General features: G+C 48.8%; 1 protein-coding gene across 2 annotated transcripts in view; it reads left to right on the forward strand.

Annotated features, from left to right (window-relative positions):
- The window catches only part of P3H2 (prolyl 3-hydroxylase 2), a 77,153-nt gene extending 57,225 nt beyond the window's left edge, over positions 1-19,928 (forward strand). Inside the window, exons 2-15 of one of the 2 annotated variants that reach the window (XM_075098967.1) lie at positions 2,199-2,345; positions 3,251-3,440; positions 6,197-6,328; positions 7,453-7,595; positions 9,062-9,151; positions 9,658-9,698; positions 10,184-10,278; positions 13,169-13,296; positions 13,898-13,993; positions 14,078-14,228; positions 14,758-14,875; positions 15,380-15,455; positions 16,341-16,481; positions 17,601-19,928. In XM_075098967.1, coding sequence (XP_074955068.1) covers positions 2,199-2,345; positions 3,251-3,440; positions 6,197-6,328; positions 7,453-7,595; positions 9,062-9,151; positions 9,658-9,698; positions 10,184-10,278; positions 13,169-13,296; positions 13,898-13,993; positions 14,078-14,228; positions 14,758-14,875; positions 15,380-15,455; positions 16,341-16,481; positions 17,601-17,693 — 1,641 coding nt within the window. In that variant the 3' untranslated portion in view covers positions 17,694-19,928. Of the gene's footprint in view, positions 1-2,198; positions 2,346-3,250; positions 3,441-6,196; positions 6,329-7,452; positions 7,596-9,061; positions 9,152-9,657; positions 9,699-10,183; positions 10,279-13,168; positions 13,297-13,897; positions 13,994-14,077; positions 14,229-14,533; positions 14,659-14,757; positions 14,876-15,379; positions 15,456-16,340; positions 16,482-17,600 lie in introns of those variants that run through there. The other variant, XM_075098968.1, reaches the window with a different exon arrangement.
- Positions 19,929-20,535: the final 607 nt, after the last annotated feature.

Consider the following 20,535-nt stretch of genomic DNA (forward strand, 5'->3'; position numbering starts at 1 on the left):
TGTCATGGCTTGGCTGAAAGGCAAGCTATGGTTGATGCACATTAAGTGCATGCAAGTGTCACCGAAATCGGGAATAAACCTTGTAACACTAATGTAGTGTTAAAAGGCAGGCATTCTTTATTTACAGTGCTGGATACATGGGGATATCGCTCCTCCTAATGTGCATACCGTCAGATCTTATTGTGCCAGTTAAGTACATGCTTCATATACATATTCATTAGCTTTCATATAAAAGATATACATATTCATTATCTGCAGACATCATTTGCGCATGCCTGTTGGTGTCTCCAGGTGGTCGTCAGGGGTCTTTGGATGAAGGACATACTCTTCCTCCCTGTGTCCGCTAGTTAACCCTTGTTTTCGTGCAGACTCACTTCTGAGAATATGTATGTACTGCCCTTGAGGCTTGGTCTGTTCTTGGTTTAGTGTCTGCTCTGCAGTTCCTTATCTTTATGGCACTGTACGTCTGCTTTTCTTAAGGCCAAATGTCACTGTGACTTTGTTTAGGTACTTCAAATCTTGAGGCCTCTCTGACTCCCCTAAAGCAACAAGATTTAGTCATCATGTAGGCCGTTCTTGTTTCGGCTACCTCATTATCTTGGCTAAGTTTTGCCTTCTGGTCCCAGCATTAGTTGAGCTATGCTAGATTGTATTAGTAACTCCCAACCATTTATACCCTGAATCATTGCTACCTAAAAGTGAGACTTTAATTTAATCCTTAAAACAGAGGTTTGGACCCTAAGCACTAGGAGTGAGGGTTTTGGGATCTAAAAATTAGGCTTTGAGTCTGAAAGGAGAGGGGTTCTGACAGAAACACATTATCTATTGCATTAATGATTAACTAATGACTAAAATACAGATTAATGAATACACTGATTGTCCCCAGACTTAATGTTCAGTTGGATGGTATAGCAGCATCCATGCTTCATTAACTTCATCACCCTGGTTACACAAGTATTAATCCAGTGTTAAGGAGCCCCAAAGAAGCTGCCATTGTCTCCCTGGGATGATCAGGATCTTGAGGGCATCCATGGCCTCACCTCACCTCACATGGCCTCTCTGCCCTGCTCCAGGAGTAGAATAACAGGGTGTGAAGCTCATTCTTCTCTGCAGGTCCCTTTTTCAGTTCCCGCCATTTTGCCAGTCGGGTTGTCCTATGGGTACGTGTGCAGGTTTCTTCAGGTGAGCTGCCATGCCATGACATCAGTGTAGTACAGACATGCTTGAGCTCACTGGCTCCGGTGCCTCAGGAGGGGCCTAGCAGCAATGACATGGGGCTCTGTGTGGGTTTTGCTATCAAGGAGAACACTTGGACACAGCCTTGCCAGGGATAACATCAGCCTGGTCCTTGACAACAAACTTGGGTGAGCATGCTCAGCCTGCAGGTGTATCCCAGGGGCCTGACTCTGCACCTTGCTGATACTCACTGGTGTTGGCTTTGTTTCAGGAGCAAGTGTGTTAGCCATGAAAGTGACCTCTCTCCTTCTAGGTCATACAGATGTTTTACCTGAACATCTGTCCTGCTCCCTGCACTCCTGGTAGCTGCTGTGGGTGTGTTTAGAATTAGTATTTCTGTTTGTTTAGGAGGAGGCTTTCTCCATGGTGAAACTAATGTCTTGTCTCGGTTCAGAATCTCTAAATCCAAATTAACTTTGTATACCAAGATAAGCTCTTTGTCTATCACTATCAGCAGAATCTGGCTATACAGAGCTGAGCTTGATAAATGGTCCCAAGTGCCCATTTACAAACAGAAGCCCTTAGCCTGGACATATCTTAGCCTCCAAGGCTTGTGGAGAGAGCAGTCTCAGCAGCTGCTTTCCTCTCCTCTCTCCATCACATATCTCATGTGAGCATCTCTCCACCCAGGACCATGCAGAGGGTTGGACTAGTTGAGTTGAGAGGGTGGTACAGCTGGAAAAGAGACTGGACCCCATCGCTGACAGACCACATTGCAGACATATAAGCAACCTGTCTGGCTCTCGGGAACTCCAGCTCTTCTGATTTCCCTTGCACTGAGCTTTCCTCTCATTTCAGCTGTTTTCCTTAGCCTGTGTTCAGGTTTTCCTTGGTTATCCCATCACTGCCCAGCTCAGTGTCAAAAGGGTGTCAGAGGTATGGGTGTCAGGTAGTGCCACGTAAACTGCTATGTTTGCTGTCCTACATCACCAGCTCAGGTGGTCTTTCTTGTCTTGTTACAGCTGAACAAGCTGGAGGAGGCAGCAAACGCAGCTCATACCTTCTTCATGGCAAACCCTGAGCACATGGAGATACAGCAGGACATCGAGAACTACAAGACCATGGCAGGGAAGGTCAGCTTGATTGACTGGGAGGCCAAGCAGCACATGGTGAGTCTGAGCTAAAGGGGTGCCTGGGTTAAATGTCAGGCAGTCTGGAGAGAAGAGATATAGCAGGCCATAAGAGCATCATCTATGAATGGGCAGATTCTTGCCAAGGTCCATATTACAATACAGCAAAACAAACTCTCCCTTTCAGCACTCTCCTTTAAGGCAAGCCAGCTCCTGCTTTTTCAAGTCACTCTCTGCTTCAACATGGTTCCTCTCTTCAGAGGACTCTGGGGAAATCTGTGGCTGTGAACATGCACCAGCAGGAAGCTTTGATGGATGCCTCCATGGGCACTGAAGGACGGATCTTAGCTCACACATATTTTTTTTGAGCTGGGTTCTCCCACCTGGGCAGGGTACATGCACATGAGTAACTGTGCTGGTGAGGGAGCAGTGTGGCAGGCAGGAGAGTGACAGCTCTCTCCACCTCCCCAAAGTGAAAGGCCAACACAAATGCCAGGGCCACCCCAACTTTCTGATTTCACAAGACACAAGGAAGGAGAAGTGGTCGTTTGGTGTAATTAATGGAGTTTCTAAGACAGATCTGCCTGGATCAAGTGCAGTCTTTTCCCTCGACATTCAGCATTGTTGGGTAGGAGGGTTAGAACAGAGAAAAGGAGTGGTTTTTCACATAATCCAGCAGTGGCACTGAGGATGCCCTAAGTATGGAGATGTTAAGAAGATAATTTAGGCAGGTTTATGAGGTTCCAGTGGTCCAAAAGTCCATTGATGGCTTAAACGTGCTTTGGTACAACAATTTACATCTGGTAGGTGCCAGGGGAGATTGTTCTGCCCCTGCCTGCTTGTACCTTCTTTTGAAAATGACCTGCAGTTGGCAAGGGCAGGAAGCTGTTGTCTGAGCAGCGTAGCCTGCTCACGGTCTTGTCTTCTGCCTACCTACTTTGCAGGAGGACTATAGTGCTGGGGTACGGCACTATGACAAAGAGGAGTATGAGCTGGCCATTGACTTCTTGGAGCGTGCACTGAAAGGGTACTACTCTGAGGATGAAGACTGCCAGATCATGTGTGAGGGACCGCAGAGATTTGAGGAGCATGAGTACCTGGAATATAAGGCTGGCCTCTATGAAGCTATTGCAGGTGAGATCTTTCTGCATCTTCAGGGTTCTCACTGTTGGCCCTGCAATGTTTTAATTATTGAGTTTGGGCCTTCAGCTGGATTTGGTGAAGAGTCTTCCCTTCCATCACTGCTGCTGCTGAGTAATGCTGCAGGAGGCACTTGTAAGGCCAGAAGGTGTAAATACAGAGGCAGGGAACTACAATATCTCATTTTGGACAGGAACAGAAGCTGGGCTGGAAGAATTTCATTTCCAGATGTGTGGAGCATTTGCAGCTTTCTGTAAGAGCTGGAAGTATAGGTGCTTTAACATAAACTGCCTCAGTTTTCCCCTATACAGTCTCACATCCCTCACTGGAATCTAGACATTGCTGGCCCCTGTTTGTATTTTCTCTGTTTTTTCATTGCATATGAAGAGAGCAGCAGAGTCCTCTTGGCCACACTTCAGATGGCCAGGAAAGTTGCCAAAAAGGCTCAGAAGATAGATTTCCTCCCTGTTCAAAGGGATGGATTTGTCATTAGCAGACGCCCACCTAATTATGATCTTCACTGAAATCTCTGGAGAGAACTGAATATCGCTGTGTAATCTTCAGATTTGCATGTGTGGCTCTGAGCCAGAGGGGATTAAAATGGTTCATTCTCAGTAGAAATGAGATTACATTTAATTAATTGTAAGGGAAAGAAGAGCAATAAATTAAGGTTTGTTTTGTGACAGAAATCTTATTTATTTGCTCTTGCTCTTGGAGTTGCGTCAAGCTCTGGAGTTTTACTTTTTCTGTAGAAAATATTTCGCTCAGATGCAGATTATTTTTTGTTTTGCGTAATTTTTTTTGTGTTGAGACAGGAAATCTTACTGAAATGACCAAGATGAGAAGCCACCAACATACCAGATGGGAAGCTGCCTTTGTCGGGTTTATTTACCCATGCAAAAAATATGAGGAGTGTTGTAAGGGATGACTTGGTACCAGTAGAACTGTCGGTTGATATGGCCTGAGGGCCATATTAAGCCCTCCAGGAGAGCAGCCTTCAGTGGCAAAGGAAGCCCACCTTCTTACTGAAAGCTGCTGCTCTTCGAGAAGTTTTAGTCTCTGTTAAATTGTTCCTGTGCTGTGCAAGTCGAATGGAGCCCCAGTGAGCAGAGGTGTTTCTGTGCTGGACCATGCGGAGCGCAGACATAGTCATGGCATGAGGGTCCTCAGCCCAGCACATCACCTGGGAATGAGAACAAGCCAAATGGTCTCTGCAAGCGTGGTGACTTGGCTTGGCCAGATACGCCTGGGAATAACAACTCCAAAACCCAGGGCTGTTCAGGCACCCAAAAAAACAGGGAAGTGAGGGCACAGGGAGGGAAATAAGCTAGTGCAACTGCTTTCCTATAGGGAACCGAGTGGTCATTGTGGGACAGCCTAATCCAGTGTTTACACTGGGACCAAGGGCGCTCAGCCCCAGGTGTTTCAGCAGGGAGTGGGAACACCAATACACCAAGAAAAGAGTTTAAGTTTCTTCAGAACTCTTTTTTCAGTCCGAGGCTGGTTTGCTGTGCTGCCATGTGAGGTTGAAATGCTCTCACCTCTGCACCCCAGGAACAGATGCAATTCAGTGAATTGATTCCAGTCTATATAGCTGTTTCTAGGGCACCTTGACAGTACTAAGAAAAAGCAGTGTTTCTCAGTGATGGATTATTCCAGGTCTATAATGCCTAAATAGGTTTAAATTACAACAAAATTATTTATGTCCTTTTCTTTCTTGCTTTCCTTAATGTAATACCCTGGATGTGTATGGTAAATCAGGTAACTACTCAGACTACCTGCCCAGAGCAAATGGGGACTGTTTTTAGTTTCCACTTGATTTCATTGCAAATCCCTCAGGCTGGTTTTTTGGCAGCTCTGAGAAATACTTTGGTAGCTGAGCACATGGGTTTTTTCAAGCCTGTGTTTGTTTCTTAGGGTTTTTAATGGTATACAGAGACAGAGCAAGCAAAGTTGATTCGTAAGTACATTGCAGCAAAGGCTCCAAACAAGAATCAGATGTCAGCATTGGCTTAAAAATTGTACAGCTGATACAACACCTATATTGTGGACTCCCACCAATTAAGAAACCTTGCTAATGGCAGATGTTTACCAAGTGCTTGGGTTTCCCTGGGAGATATCGCCTCTTTGAGAAGCAGCAAACACAGGGATTTTGCTGCCAATATTTGCACCTTAGACCTTTCAGACTCACGTCACAGGTGCCTTGCTCAGCCATGCTTGAGGAGTTGCAGTGACCCCCTTATGTAAACCTCCCTGTGCCCTCGGGAGCTTTCTTGCTGCAGAAAGGAGAGGATTAAAGATGAGCTGAAGGAAGGGTATGCGGAGATGGCTTTTGTGTGGCAGCACATGTGGCCACCCTGTCTTCACACCTCCACTTGCTTTGTGGGTGTCCTTGCCTTTGATTTGGCTCTTGAAGTTGAAGAGCTACTTGTCACCTGCATGTCCCTGCACCCATACAGCTTTCCTGGGCAGAAGCAGCAGCTCCCAGCACACAAAAGAGGTGCTCAAGCTCCCTCTACAGTTAACAGAAAGAGAAAGGCGTTTCTCAAGAGGGGGCAAAAATGTGACTACAGCTCTCCATCGGCTTTGGGAAGGAGCCTGAGCTCTTTCTCTAGGTGTGCAGTCGCTTGCTGGACCACAGTAGCGTAAGTTGCATGTTCTTCAGCTGGGGAGATCTACTCTCTGTCCTAATCTCAGCACCGTCCCCATCCCCATCCTTCTCAGTTCAGACTGTCTTCTTTTCTTGGCAGATCACTACATGCAAATTCTGGCCTGCAAACATGACTGTGTCCGAGAACTTGCCACACGTTCAGGCCGTATCTCACCCATTGAAAATTTCCTTCCCCTCCATTACGACTACTTGCAGTTTGCCTATTACAGAGGTAAAGGCTGTCTTTCTGTTCCTTGTAGTGCTTGCTGAGTTTTGTTGCATTTTGTACAAGTTTGAATTGCTTCATGTGGTAATCAGGATATTCTCCCATGATGTCTCTGCTATGGCTATGTGGTGGCATGGTCTGAGAGCAAAGGACATTGGAAATTGTCTCTTTGAAAGTCCTTTTCCTTTCAGGTTGATTGAAATGCACTGTTAAGTATTTTTGTAAAAGTTTTCAATCATCGGACAGGTTTTAAAAGCCCAACCTTTAGCTTAAACATTATTATTCTTAAAATAAATCATGCTTTTTTAGGGTTCTTTCATTCACCTTTGATATTAGAGTTCTAGGGTTTTATATGTTTCACATTTTGTGAACCAATTGATACATTTTCTAAGTTGATATATAACATCTATACAAGTTACCCCAAGCTTATCCCAAGATGCCAATTTTTGCTAATTACAAAATGTTTTAAGATTCACAGTAAAGTAGTAGGAGTTGGCAACATTGCAAAATATCAGGAGTTGTCAGTGCTATAAAATGTTGCCAGTTGTGTGGTCCTGTATGGCATTTTCTTATGTTCTGTTGCATCAAAGAAAAAAACGAGGCAGAATTCTGTTATCTCCGGCTTGTGCAAGGAGCTCTCTCCTGAAAAGGGCAGAATGAGGGAGGGTCAAAATTGCTACTCAGACCTAACACTTCTTCATTCATCAATGCAATGGGAAGAAAGCTGGAGGAGTCAGCAGCCTTTCGTGCATGGTGTACAGGCTTTTTTTATTCCTCTGCCCAGCTAGAAGTTTAATGTAGTGGGTAAAAACCTCTGGAGGCTTGAGAGATGCTGCGTATGAGAAAGGCAGTTTGCTGCCAGACAGCATCCTCATCCTGCTCATCAAGTTGGATCCAGTTTGGATACTATCCCCAACCTGTGCATGACCACAGAGAAATGGTGTCTGTGTTATCTTGGTTTCCCCGCCGATGAACTGGATCAGTTAAGACAAAGTTGCAACGAATGAGCCTTGTAAAGTGTTGGGCTTGTCCTTCAGCTGATGGAGAGCTCAGGCTGTGCCCCCAGCACCACTGGCCGGTGGAGCTGTGCCCCCTCTGACCTTCCTGACAACTGTTGTGTTGCCTCCCAGTTGGTGACTATGTAAAAGCCCTGGAGTGTGCCAAGTCCTACCTACTCTTCCACCCAGATGATGAAGATGTTTTGGAGAATGCAGGTTATTATGAGGGCCTCTTGGAAGGTACAATGGATCCAGACACTGTCAAACCCAGAAAGGTGAGAGTGAGTGTCACCTAAGAGCCCTTGGTGGGAGGCTTTATCAAAAGTATCAGCTGGAAATAAAAGCAGTTTGGCAGCTTTCCAACAGGAGGGCAACTTTGAAAACAGATATGGAGATGCTGGACTAGTGGGTGATGCTAATTGTCAGGATGGAAGTACAGAGTCACTGGTGGGGGGGAGAAGCTGGAGGGCCGTGTCTTCTTTAGATGGGGACTTCAGCTTAGCAAAGCCCAAGGAAGGGCAGGCAGGGTGATGGCTGCCTCAACAATGTAAACCCTGCCCTTGTTCAGTGCTCTGGAGGAGATGCGGAGGAGGAAAGCAATGAAGCACTAGCAGAGGGTACCTCCGTTATGAGAGGGCTGAGAAATATTTTCCCATGGGGAGGCTGGGATGTCAGTGTTACTCTAAAGTCACTGAGCTTGGAGTTCAGTGCTCAGCCTGTGATGCGGGGAGTAGCTTTGCTATCACAAAGTGAGGCTGGGGTCAAACAACCAAACAGTACGTGTTCAGTCACCCAGCAGGACAGGCTTCCTCTCCAGTCTGGGCAGCCTTTATCTGCAGCCCTGGGCTGCCTTTCTCTCAATGCAGAAGAGAAGAAGTTCTTCCCACCCCATCACAGCCCTGCTGAGGCTCATTCCCCTTAAGCTGTAAGCAGAAGAGGGGCAAGAAATGGATTTTCCATTTCCTTGGGAATTCCTTGATTTCCAGTAAAATCAAGGTGAATTTGGTGAAATGCTAAAAAAGAAAAAGGGAAATTATAAAAAAGAAAACGAGAACAATCATCATTTCTCCTAACAAACTGAATCCAGCGAAAAACCTGAAGTTGACAAAAACATTACAGCATTTCCAGTGTTTTGAAGTTTTCTGTAAAAAAATTTTTTGCTTCGTAGAAAAGTAATTTTCTACGAGAAATGCCAGTGTTTTGTTTACATATTTTTCATGAAAAAAAAAAACCTTTGGTGGACGATTTCCAGCTGGCTATGCTTTGTAGTCCACATCCCAGTGCACTGAGTGTGTCCCACGCTGTGATGCTGCAGCCCGCCCACTGGCGGGCTATGGGCTCGGTGTTGGAGGTGGGGAACAGCGGCACAGCCCAGCCGGGGTCCCTGTTCCACCAGCCTGAACCAGCCTGCCTCACGCCCTGCAGCTGGGGTTTCTCCAGTCAGCCTCTTGCCCAGATGTTTAGAAGCTTTCCAAGGTGCTCAGCACTCTCTGCCACCTATGCACATGTATTTTGGGGATTCAGGCTTCCTGAATGAACTGCTGAACAACCCCCTTCTGTAACATAGCAAGTGGCTCATCCCTGTGTCCAGGGTTGCTCTAAGGCATGACTCAAGCATCCTTCAACCCATAGGAGTCTATGGTGTTGTGTGAAAAGCAAAACCCTGTTGAAGCAGACATGCACTGACTGTGCCTTGTGAAAGCTACACATGCAACTATTCCCCTTCTCCTCTTCTTTTCAGGAAGCAAAAACACTGCTGCGGCGCCATAAGCTGGAGTCTCACCTCTTGCAGGTGGCTGCAGCTGGCCTCGGATACACCTACACAGAACCGGTAATGCCTGGGTCTGCTATGGCAAGGACCTTTAGGAGTTCACAGCTATAGGACCAGCTCGCCCTGCACCGCCCCCCTCCCCCTTCTGTAAAGCGAGTCCCATGTAGGTGACTCAGGAGCTGGGTCTTCGCCTGGTTTGTTCCCTGTGGGAAACAGGTGATGGCAAAGCAATGGAGGCAGCTGTTCCCAGGGTGAAGGAGAAGCAGACATAGCCTAGTCCAGCTCTCCTGCTGTGGTATCTGGCTGTGCCTCAGTCATTGCCATGGTGATGGGTTAGGACAGAGAAGGCTGGACAAACTGGCCTCCTTCTGTACTCATCATATTATGCCAGTTTGGGTTTGGGGTAAATTTTCCATTTGGTCACCCCAGGCAATTGCCCAAAGTTGTGTGGGATGGATCCACACCAGAGAGGCAGACTGGTGTCCCCATGTGTGAGGCAGAACCTCACTTCTTGGCTTTGGTAGGAGCATTAAATTAAGAAGCACAACCTCTCTCTTTTCCTGCAGAACTACTGGAACAGGTATGGTGCCCGCCAGGATGAGCACAGGTGAGCTACTGCCACCCCGCCTGCGCCTGCAGCTTCGCCGGTCCCCACAGTGGGTGAAGGGGATGGAGTACCAGTCTGCTACTCAGGGGGCACTGCCCATCCACCCCAGCACACCATCATGGCTGAATTAGTGTCCTTTGCCCCTTACCACTACAAACATTCCCACAGCACCTTATTCTAGCTGAATGCCTCAAAACCGGCAATTGTCTAGAGTGAACTTTGTCAATGAGGCAAGTGGTGCTATTCAGGTTCGTTGGTGTCTGTGCTTTGCTGGTGGAAAATGTTGTTCCCATTACCAGAAAAACATGGTTTTCCATGGGGTAGGGTGAAGGCTTCTATTTGCGCAGTTGTGGTATTTGTACAAAATATCAATTTGCCCATTTTTTTTCATGTATTGGTTTCCAAAGGGTGCAAAACAGCACAATTCCCAGAACTTGAGACCTGTGGCCAAAGTCGTGATGTTCCTCTTCTCCCTTGCTCCTCAGTGTCCCATCAAGTATTAGCAGTGAACCAGAAGATGGGCCCAGGCTGTCCCTGGCAAAGAAACCCATGCCAAAACCGGATCGAGAGTTGAAGGAGGGTAAGTCTAATGAAGAGGTTTCAACAGAATCAGAAGGCTTTTCCTATTGCTGAGACCGCAGACTGCAAAGGTTGGCAGCTGAGCAATGAGGGCCAATTCAACATTGAGGGCCTGAAGTTTTGCTTAAGAGCCGGAGAAGTCTTTGATGCTGCCACAGCATTTCTAGGTCTGTGGATCCCACCAGTGCTGCTCTGCTCTTGGACCTGCTTTTCCCACCTGCTGAGCTGCTCAGTGCAGAGACTTGAAATGCAGAGCTGGGAGGCTGGGTCCTACTTACCGTGGGGAAGGTGGCACCAACAAACAGCAGTCTTTCCCCTAGGAGCTTTTAAGAATGAAATGTTCTTTGTTGTCCAGGCTGCAGAAGGATGGATGCTGGCGACAATAAGTTTTGGGAACTCCGATCCTGATGCTTTGCTAAGTGCACTGGATCACACCATTTTAGCAACTATTTCCGTTTGCAGACTAGCTTGTGAGTGCACGGCTTGGCTTATATAAAATCACTTGGTTTTAAGGCCTGTTAGCAGACATTCCAACACATTTTCGGCAACCACAGAAAAATATCATAACATCTTCTACTAAAGATAAGATTTTCCCCATAACGCTTTTGAAAAACTATATTGTGGCCAAAACCCAAAGCGTGCTCCTCACTGCAAAACAACGGAATCTCAAGCCAGCTAGTGTCCAGTGTCTCTAGTGGGCCAGCTCCTCAGCAGCAGACAATTAAACCTCCCTGTAATGCAATGGTTGGTCATGGGGAATTTCACAGCTTTCCATGGCCCAGGTTGCCTCCAGCTGCTCAGTGTCTTGTTCAGAGTATTGTTATCCCTTCTCTAGCCATACAAAAAAATAGACGAATACCACAGGAACATCCTGAAGAACAGACTTTCGCCAAGAGCTGGTGGCTTTATATTTATTGGCCTGTTTGCATTGTATAACCAAATAATTTCAGAGCACACCTTTCTGTTTTTTCTTTTCTCTATGCTTTTATCCTGGTTTAGTTGCAGAATGTTTTCAAGTTTACAAAGAAAACTGAAAATATTCAAAAAGAAAATGTTTTTTTTGTCCATCCAGCTATTTCCTCTCTCTGTTGTCTCTTTTCCTTTCTCTCTTTTTGCTTGGAAAAAGAAGAGAAAAGGCCAAAAGAGAAAAAGAAAAGTCCATTTTAATTTTGTACTCCTCTGTACTTCTCTCCTTCCCCTCTTTCTTCTTTGCACCAATTCCTTCACTCCCCAAAGTCCAAAGAATTCCCCAATTTCTTTGGGGTGTTTTTCACAGAGCATACACACAGGAAACAAGTTTCTCTCTGCTGATACTTAGAGGAAGTGGGGCAAGGAAGACAGCCAGTAGCGCACTGCCGGTGTGGGACAAGGGTTCAGTGTTCATGGCACAGGGCAGCCCCAACTAGTTCCCCAAGAAGAACAGAAGAAGCTGGGGAAGTGGTGAGTGATGCCTTCCAGGTTCATCCCTTATGTGCCTATGGCTGGGGAAGAGCAGCATCCAAACTGGAAAACTCAGCCCTGAATTGGAGTGTGCCAGGAGTTTGGATTTCAGAGTCCTGGTTCTGATCCAGCTGCATGTATAATAAATGCTATTATCAAGCAACAAGAACAGCAAAGTGAACATGAGAAACATCCCATCTTTTCCATTTCCACGAAACCTAACTCTTCAGAAATAAAGTCGTGGGCTAGTGGTGGGGCTCAGCCCTCAGGGTTGTGTCCCCTCCGTAGGCCAAGGAGACCTCCCAAAAACACACTGTGTGCCTCAACAGACAGGAAAAGCAATAATTATCAATGCAGTGTAGCAGAGGTTTGCTTGTGCCACATGGTGAAAGAAGCTCTACAGCTATGTTTCCTCTGTTTTATTGTGGCTCTGTGACAGCAGACAATTTTTCCCATAATTTAGATGCATTTCACCTTCTTCCTGGAGAAACATCTGGCTTAGGTTTTTGTTGTTGTCATTTCTTTCTTTCTCTCTCTTTGAGGAGATGAGGGGAAGAGGCTGCAGAAGATTGTGATTTAGTGGCCTCGCCATATTTTTCTGATTAGGCAAATTCGATGGGGATGGATGCAAACTTCTTGTAAAGAGCTAAACTCTCTTTCTCCTGTCCCCTTTACTCAGCATGTGGCAAGGCTCAGTCGTCCCATACCAGGCGGAAGCCCAGCAGTGTGCAAGGCCAGCCACAGTTGTAATCTAATCCCAGGAATGCTACCTGGGACCTCCAAAACACAGCCAAGCCATTGGCTTCTGGAGGGCAGAGGGAAGCAGCTCAGAGGTGGGGAGTGAGGGACGGCAGGGGTTGCCATATCAGTTCTTTGCCTCTGAAGAGGAGGATTGTCCTCAGGGTCCTCCAGCTGGCCTACTCAAAGCCCTTCTGCTTGGTGGAGAACAAGTGATGCTTGCTGCAAGCCTAGCACTGCATTAGGTTTTCTATGTGTGTAAAAGACAAAAAAACAACCCCACTGGTGATGATTGCAGAGAATGGCTGTGCATGCCAAGCTGGCAAGATCCACACAGCACAAATGAAGTGGAAACTTATGGCCTCCATTGATGTTGGCTGCTGGGCAGGAGAGCCACGTTAGGTGGTGTCTATGTATCTCATCGTGTCCCATTGGGTTTTCGCATTTTCAGGCTGTGGTCCCTCCATTTGCAAAGCAGCTAATGAGAAGGTGGAAAATGCTGATGCACTTGCAGCAAATTTACTTAATCTCCAGGTGTTTACCATTGCTTCTCTTTCTTTTGTTGCTTATGTGAGGCCAAACTCTGCTCTCTGTAAAGTTCTTGCCCTGGCAGGGCACCCGAGTGATTTCATCTGGCCCTCAGCCATGGTACAAGACATTAATGAGGCCAGGGCATGGTCAGCAGAGTCGTTTTGTGTCTCTCTTTCCATTAGGGGGTCCACTTCTCTACAGTGATGTGAAGTTTGTCTACAACTCGCAGCAGCTAAATGGCACCCAGCGAGTACTACTGGATAATGTCATCTCAGAGGAGCAGTGCCGAGAGCTTCACAGGGTGGCCAGTGTGAGTAGACAATGCCCCTGGTGGGGAAGTGACTGCCACCTGGTCTGAGTGCCTGATGGGCTCCCTAGCATCCTGCTTATGAGACCTGAGTGTGTGATCAGCCCCTGGAGAGGCTCTGGGTTCTTGCCTCTCTCTTGAGTATTGCAACTGATGCCAGGGTGCCTGTGGAGAGCAGTCAGATGCTTGTCCCCATAATACAGCCAAAACTGCAGCACAGGAGCTGCTGCTCCATCTTGGGCCATTCTTAGAAACATGCCGCAAGACAGAGCCTGTGCAGAAATAGCCCTTTGCCCCGTGTTATATGCATCCCCAAAGGATGCTCATCCACAAGCCTGGCTGAGCCTTCTCATTCACCATCAACTGAGCCTGGGAAGGGACTGAGTGTGCCTGAATATCACCAGTCGGGAGGTGGGTGGCTATTTTCCACCATCTCAGAATGGACCATGCTCATGGAGAGCTGCAACACCTCCCCACCCAACCCATCTGTGCCGGTAGATGCAGCCCTGGGGTATTTGGGGAAAAGGGTCCCAGATGCTTCCATTTCAGCTCCCCCCTCTCCTGGGAAGCCAGTTCCCTACTCACCCGTGTTCATGTCTTTCAGGGGATCATGTTGGCTGGAGATGGTTACAGGGGCAAAACCTCCCCCCACACCCCAAACGAGAGATTTGAAGGAGCCACCGTCCTCAAAGCCCTCAAGGTACAGCTGCCTTCTTCTCTCCCATGTTCTCCTTCCCAGCCAGTACACAGCACTGACCCTCTTTCGACCATTCTCTTTGCCCAGTATGGCTATGAGGGCCGTGTCCCGCTGAAGAGTGCCCGGCTCTTCTACGACATCAGTGAGAAGGCTCGCAGGATCGTTGAGTCCTACTTCATGCTGAACTCCACACTCTACTTCTCCTACACCCACCTGGTGTGCCGCACCGCCCTCTCCGGTGAGGGTTTGGGGGAGCCGGTGGCAGGGCAGGGCTGGGAGGACAGGAGAGGTTCAGCCCCCCATGGGGGCTTTACAGGTGGGGATGCATGCCTGAGAGTAGCTCTGTTTTGCCTGATGCTTAAATTGGTGGTCAAGGGCTGGGCAAAGTCACCGTCCCCACAGCAGCAAAGGGTGGACACTGCTGTCCCAAAGAAGCTAATTTCTGGGGTGTCTCTTGTTTTTCATGTCTCCAACTCTTTCTTTTTTCTCCTCCCTCTTCTCTTGCCTCTTCTCACTGTCTCTTCTTTCTATGCCCCACCCCAGCTCTCCATCTCACTTCCCTGCAGTGAGGAACAAGCAGAGCTATGCAAATCTGAGTCCTCAGATGTTCCCTTTTCTCCCCAGCCTTTTCTTTCCTTCTCTCACCTGTGAACACCACCAGAGTGGGGTTGGGGCAAGCTCCCTACCATGATGGACCCCACAGAGCATGGCATTTCCATCTCATCCACCCCTTCTTCTCCCCCCTTCCTCCACATGCTCTTGCCTAGGCCAGCAGGAGAGGAGGAATGACCTAAGCCACCCCATCCATGCTGACAACTGCCTCTTGGACCCTGAGGCCAATGAGTGCTGGAAGGAGCCTCCTGCCTACACCTTTCGGGATTACAGGTAGGACAAAAGGGGGGCTGCCCCCAAGGGCTCCCGGGGACCCTCTCCGAGGCAGGGCATCCTGCTCCACAGACCTAAAGCTGGTGCATCCCAGCCATGGCAGAAGTGAGATTCAGCATGTAGTTTCTGGTCACAGCAAGCATTGTGGCTAAGCTTTAAGCCAGAATGTGATATTTTAGGGTTGAGAGATCCCAGCTGTGGCCCACAGGGCTGTGTCTCTGTCAGGTGGTTTTGGTGCAGAATGGGAGGGTGAGAGCTGGTGGGACCTAGGGGACATTTTGAGAATTGTTTCCTAGCCAGGAAGAGAATTGCTGTTTCTCAGCTATGGCTCCAAAATGAGGGCAGTTTGGGTGGCCCCGATCAGCCCCACAGGAGAATCTCCACTGCCTGGCAGCACCCCAAACAAATCTTGGTGAAACAATGCAGGCTCTGCTCGGGAGGTGGGGGTCAGCCTTGAGCCCTCCCTGCTGCTCCCCTCAGAGGATCTTCTGCTCCCTCCCCCAGTGCCCTCCTGTACATGAATGCAGATTTTGAAGGTGGCGAGTTCATTTTCACTGAGATGGATGCCAAAACTGTAACGGTAAGTCGGTGCTGTGAACCAAACACCGTTCCTCAGTAGCCTGTGCTGGGGCTCTGAGCTTTCCCAAGAAGCCTGCGGCTGCTACCTTGCAAAGAGCCGATACAAAATCCTGCTGGCAGAGGTGCACGGACCTTCTGTGCCCTGTCCTGAGGCCGCACTGAGCAGGAAACCTGCAGATCAGCGGGATGGCTAAGAGTCGTCCCTCCCACCCCACCTCGTGGCCAAACATGAAGCGATGCCTCTGTATATATGCAGTGCGTGGGCCAGGGCAGGTCACGGTGGTGGGCATCAGTTCCTGAGAGAGATGGGGCTCAGGCACAAGTCTCTACCTCTGCACGGGGCCATTTGGGAGGCTGGGCACCCCCTCTGTGGTTGGACAGAGCATCTGGGCACCATGCTGGGGCTCTGAAGCTCAGTAGATGCTGGAGGGTAGGTTGCAACTACCTAAGATCAGTGCCAGCAGGTTGATTTGGCTGGCACTTCTGCCCCTGCGGTCCTGCAGGATTCCTGTTGTGGACTCAGCAGACAGGAGAAAGAGGTGTTTCACAGTCCATGCCAGGTTTAGCCTGAACATCCCTAGAGTTATGCCATGGCCCTGTTTTGCCATAAGTGGTCACCTGCAGGGTTTGCAAGGCCTCCATGCCGCCATTTCCTTCTGCATGATGTCTGCACAGCTGGACCAAGCCTCACACCTCCCAGTTTACCCCACACAGCTTTACAGCTGTGCCTAGAGCTCTGCATGTCTTCCAGAGCAACTGGGGTCCTGGCGCAATGCAGAGAGACGGCAGTAAGAACCCAGGCCGTGGACCGTGACAAGCCCAGAAATGGCCAGTGCGTGCAGCCATGCTGCTCCTTGTCACCCTGGTGTCGCTTGTTTTCCCTCAGGCCTCCATCAAGCCCAAGTGCGGGCGAATGATCAGCTTCTCCTCAGGCGGTGAGAACCCCCATGGGGTGAAGGCAGTTACCAAAGGCCAGCGGTGCGCCGTGGCTCTCTGGTTCACCTTGGACCCACTTTACAGGGAGCTGGTGAGTCCCTCCATCATGATGTGAGTGGAGCTGGGGGCTACTCAGCATCCCAGAGGAACTTGGACCTTCTTCAGCCTCTAGTCCCAGTACATCTAGTTCCCCCCCCTCATTGCACACCTGCAGCAGTGTTCCCATCTCCTGCACCACAGAGACATGAGCTGGTGGCCTTGGGACCTAATGGTTTTTCCTGCCGGTCATGCTCCTGGGCATCTATCACCCTGGGCCCGTGGGGTGCAGGGCCAGGCTGGGGTGCAGGACTGGGCTGGGGTGCTGAGCAGGGTGCAGGAGGGCTCTGCGCAGGGCTGGACTGGCCATTTCTGACACCTAGTGGCAATAACCTGATGAACGGGGAAGTCCTCCACAGCCATCCACAGTTCAGAGACAGAGTGCTGTGTGGCTGTTGTCAGGTCCTCAAAGGTGGTTTGGCAGCCTGAAGACCGTTGGTCTGGGCACCCAGAGGCCTTGGGCGATCTGGGCTGTGGTGCCTTTCAACAGGCAATCTCCAAATTCTGTTTTAAAAGCCTGCTGGACCAGCCCTGACTCCCTTTGATAACAATTCTGGTCTATAAGAGCAAAAGATAAAAGACCAAGCAAAACTAAATGCAGGGAGAGAGCAAAACCCTTGTGCCTTTGCCTTGTGAAGCAGGTGGACTGTGAGGTTTAGGGAGAAGCTTATTTTCAGACATGCACTTTACTGTCTCTCTGCTTTTTGGTGCTAGCTGAAATTCCTCCATGCTTGGTGCCTGTGTGGAAGGAGATCAGCCCTGCCCATGGAGCTGGAAATCCATGTCCAGCAGAGGGGCAGGAGGAAGGTACACTGTGGCAGAGGCTGCTAGTGAGGTGTGATAAGGGAACAGCAATACACGAGCTCTGCCCCAAGGACTGCAGACCATGGAGGGAGGAAGGAATTAGGTATTGAAGTTCAAAATTATTTGATTAATTTTGCCCAGAAATTCCCCATCACAAGTCGCAGGCTGTCCCCTGCCCTCTCAAATACGCTGCTGGTCCTAGGCTGAACTGCTTGCTGTGGGTCCTCCCAGCAGTCTGAGCTGCACTGAATAAGCTGAGAGCAGGTACTGAAGCTCTGCTGTTACAGTTTCTTCCCTTCCCCTCTTGCAGGAGCGAATCCAGGCAGATGAAGTGATCGCAATGTTGGACCAGGAGCATCTAGGACCCAGTGAAATGAATATCAACCCGAAGGATGAGCTATGAACTAGGCCAAAGACTTTTTCTATTAAATATTTATTTAATATTGTTAAACTTATTAGAACCCTTCTATTTTTGTACAGAGCCACTGTATAAATTAACAGGTTAATATGATTGTGGAGTTTCAGGAGTACCTCTTCTGTGTTTAGCACAGTTCTTGCTGGGACCCCTCATCTCTGCGCCAGCATCTCCTGCTGGGACTGACTCTGCCTCTGGGATTCCCTGTCCCTCCCTAGCACTTCTCAGGACTTGTTCAGGCCCACTGTACCCCCTTGGAGAACCTCTTTTTTTCTTTCTCAGCCAGAAATAGCTGCTTCTCTTTAGCCTGTGCTAGAGAAATGCCTCAGGTGTGATAATGGACCAGTCCAGTCTTCCTGCTACGTGCTGGCTGAAGACCCGGGCGGTGCTGCCCTGGTGGAAACGGGAGCACCAAGTCAGTTATTTCCATCTCAGAGCCCTTCACCATTTGAAATATGCTTTTTAGGGAAAAAAAAAACCAAAGGAAAGCCCAGGTCCTAGCAAAATGGATATCTCTCTGTAGCCATGCAAAGCTTGTGTTGGGTATTAATTCCAAGTAGAGCTTCCAGAAATCATCTGCTGGGCAGGGGCTTGAGCTGTGCCCAAGTGAGAAGGGGTTTGCTTTGCAGCTGACTGTGGTGAAATAGGGTCTATCACTCATGTTCAGTTCCTGCTCTTACTAATGGCCTGGGATGCATGAAAGTAACTGCTTCATACCACATCCTTTGAGCTTCCAACCCAGTGCTGCTGCTGGTAAAACCCAAGGTTAAAAGTCCTCATTTCCAGGTCTGTGTTGGAAAGCAGCAGAAAGGCTCAGGGATGTTACAGTGCCATTTTGTTGGATGATTACAGTGTAGCTTTGTACTTCAGATGTCCTAGCTGCATCCTCCCATCCTGACAGTGCAGAAGCAGTGGATGTTCACGGTGTGGTAGCACCTATTTGCTCAGGAGTATGTCTGACCCAGTCTGAGGGTGTTGCATTGAAAGCACATGTTGCTTATCACAAGAGATTTACTATGCCAGCAACTATTGCTGAGTTAATAAATCATCCCTCTACCACCATTAAATTAACTCTTGTGCATGAGACCAGAGCAGCCTCTACCTCAATCAGAATGAGCACTGAATTCACAGAATTGCCCACATCCCAGACATGCGAACAGCTTTTATTTTGATCCAACAGCTGCTGCTGCTGCTAGAAAGCAGTTCCTAAAAGGCAGGTTGCAGCAATCTTTACTGTTGAATTTACTGCAAGGCTACTGTCTCTCCAGAAAGCATTGCAGGGCTCTTGGCTGGAGTCTGCATTCCTGAGCAGCTTTGCTCAGCTCCCTGCTGCATTGGCACTTTCTCAGTCCTTTTCTGCTCCCTTCTGCCAGCTTTGGCATTCCCAGGCCTTAAGATCTGCAGTAGGGAACTGTCTTTTCTCTTTGTTTATGCACCTTGTGCCTATCTAACTCTTCCAGGCTCAGCAGCACCCTTCTCATTCAGTCACTGGCTGCAAAGGCCAGAGACAAGGATGGGTCTTCTGCAGAGACCTCCTCAAAAGCTGGTCCTGGACAAGATAAAGGGGCACTCAGTTCATCTAGAAAAATGCCCAGACTGTGAAGGGGGCACTATTACCACCTAGGAGATGATGGGTCATTTGCTGCACATCCTCCAATGTTGAATCTGGAGAGGGGAAAGCTCTGAGTGTTTCTGAGCCACCAGCGTGGCTTGTTTCTTTGAGGTTATTCCCCTTCCTCATAGACTGTTGAAAAGATTCATTGTATTGGCTCCCCAAGGAACTGCCCACAGTTTACCCTGCAGAGACCCTTCCTTGCTTAAATACCTCCCCTGTAAACGTTTAACCCTTCTTTTTTAAAAAATAACCAGAGGAAAAGCTGGAGGGACAAAGGGGAGAACAGCCAGAGAGCCAAAACACAGGTTGTGTTGTCCCCCAACCTGCACCACACTACTGCATCCAAGGCTTGATGCCTACATGCTGCACCTTCAGTGTGAATTTGTGCTGCCACCCCACAACAACCACAGCCCGAGCGCATTCTGCAGAGCTGCCCTCTCCAAGAAGCTGCGTGCAGCCCCTGCCTTCCTGGGGCTGCAGGATCCCACCAGCTGGTCCTTCTTCATGGAGATGGGGGGGGCTGGCACCGGTTGTTGTTTGTTTGCTGCTGTGATGGTTAGCCAGAGCTGTGTCTAAGTCCAAGGGAAATAAACTAAACACAACCTCTGCGCCTGTCTTTTTCTTTCACCAAATACTGGAAGGGGAGGCTGGAGGTGTGGGGGATATGCAGTTTGTCTCATTAATGTGCCTCTCCCTTTGGGGTTTCCTGCCCCAGTCCCTAGAGCGCACACACACATCTGCCACGTTGGAAGAGCGTTAGAGACACTGGTGTGGACAGGAGTAAGAAAACGTGTCTGTGTGCATTTACCTGCCTGTCCATCTCCTTTGTTCTGTATCCAGCCACCTGATAACTTAAGTACCAGGCACACTTCAGGCAATCTGGAGAGCAGGAGGAGGGTGTCGCAGCCCCTGTGCAATGTTGGGGTGTGCAGCAGGCTGGAGAGTGAAGCAGGGCACTGGCTGGCTCCTGCTGAAGCAACAGCTTTGGTGGGGAATGGTGGAGCCGCCTCAGAAGGATGCGACATTTTGGGCTTAGTTGCAAACACAAACCCCAAATCCCCAAGAAGGGGAAAGGCTCCAGGCTGCCTGGGCGATGCCGCTTGCTGCACTGCTCTGCCACCGAGACCTGCCTGTGGTCTGTGCCAGGGTGAAGCCAGGAAACGGGAATGCGATCACTCAAAAGTACTTTTTCTGTTTGTTTGTTTGTTTTTCTAG

This window comes from Phalacrocorax aristotelis, chromosome 7, assembly GCF_949628215.1.
Source record: "Phalacrocorax aristotelis chromosome 7, bGulAri2.1, whole genome shotgun sequence".
Classification (NCBI taxonomy): Eukaryota; Metazoa; Chordata; class Aves; order Suliformes; family Phalacrocoracidae; genus Phalacrocorax; species Phalacrocorax aristotelis.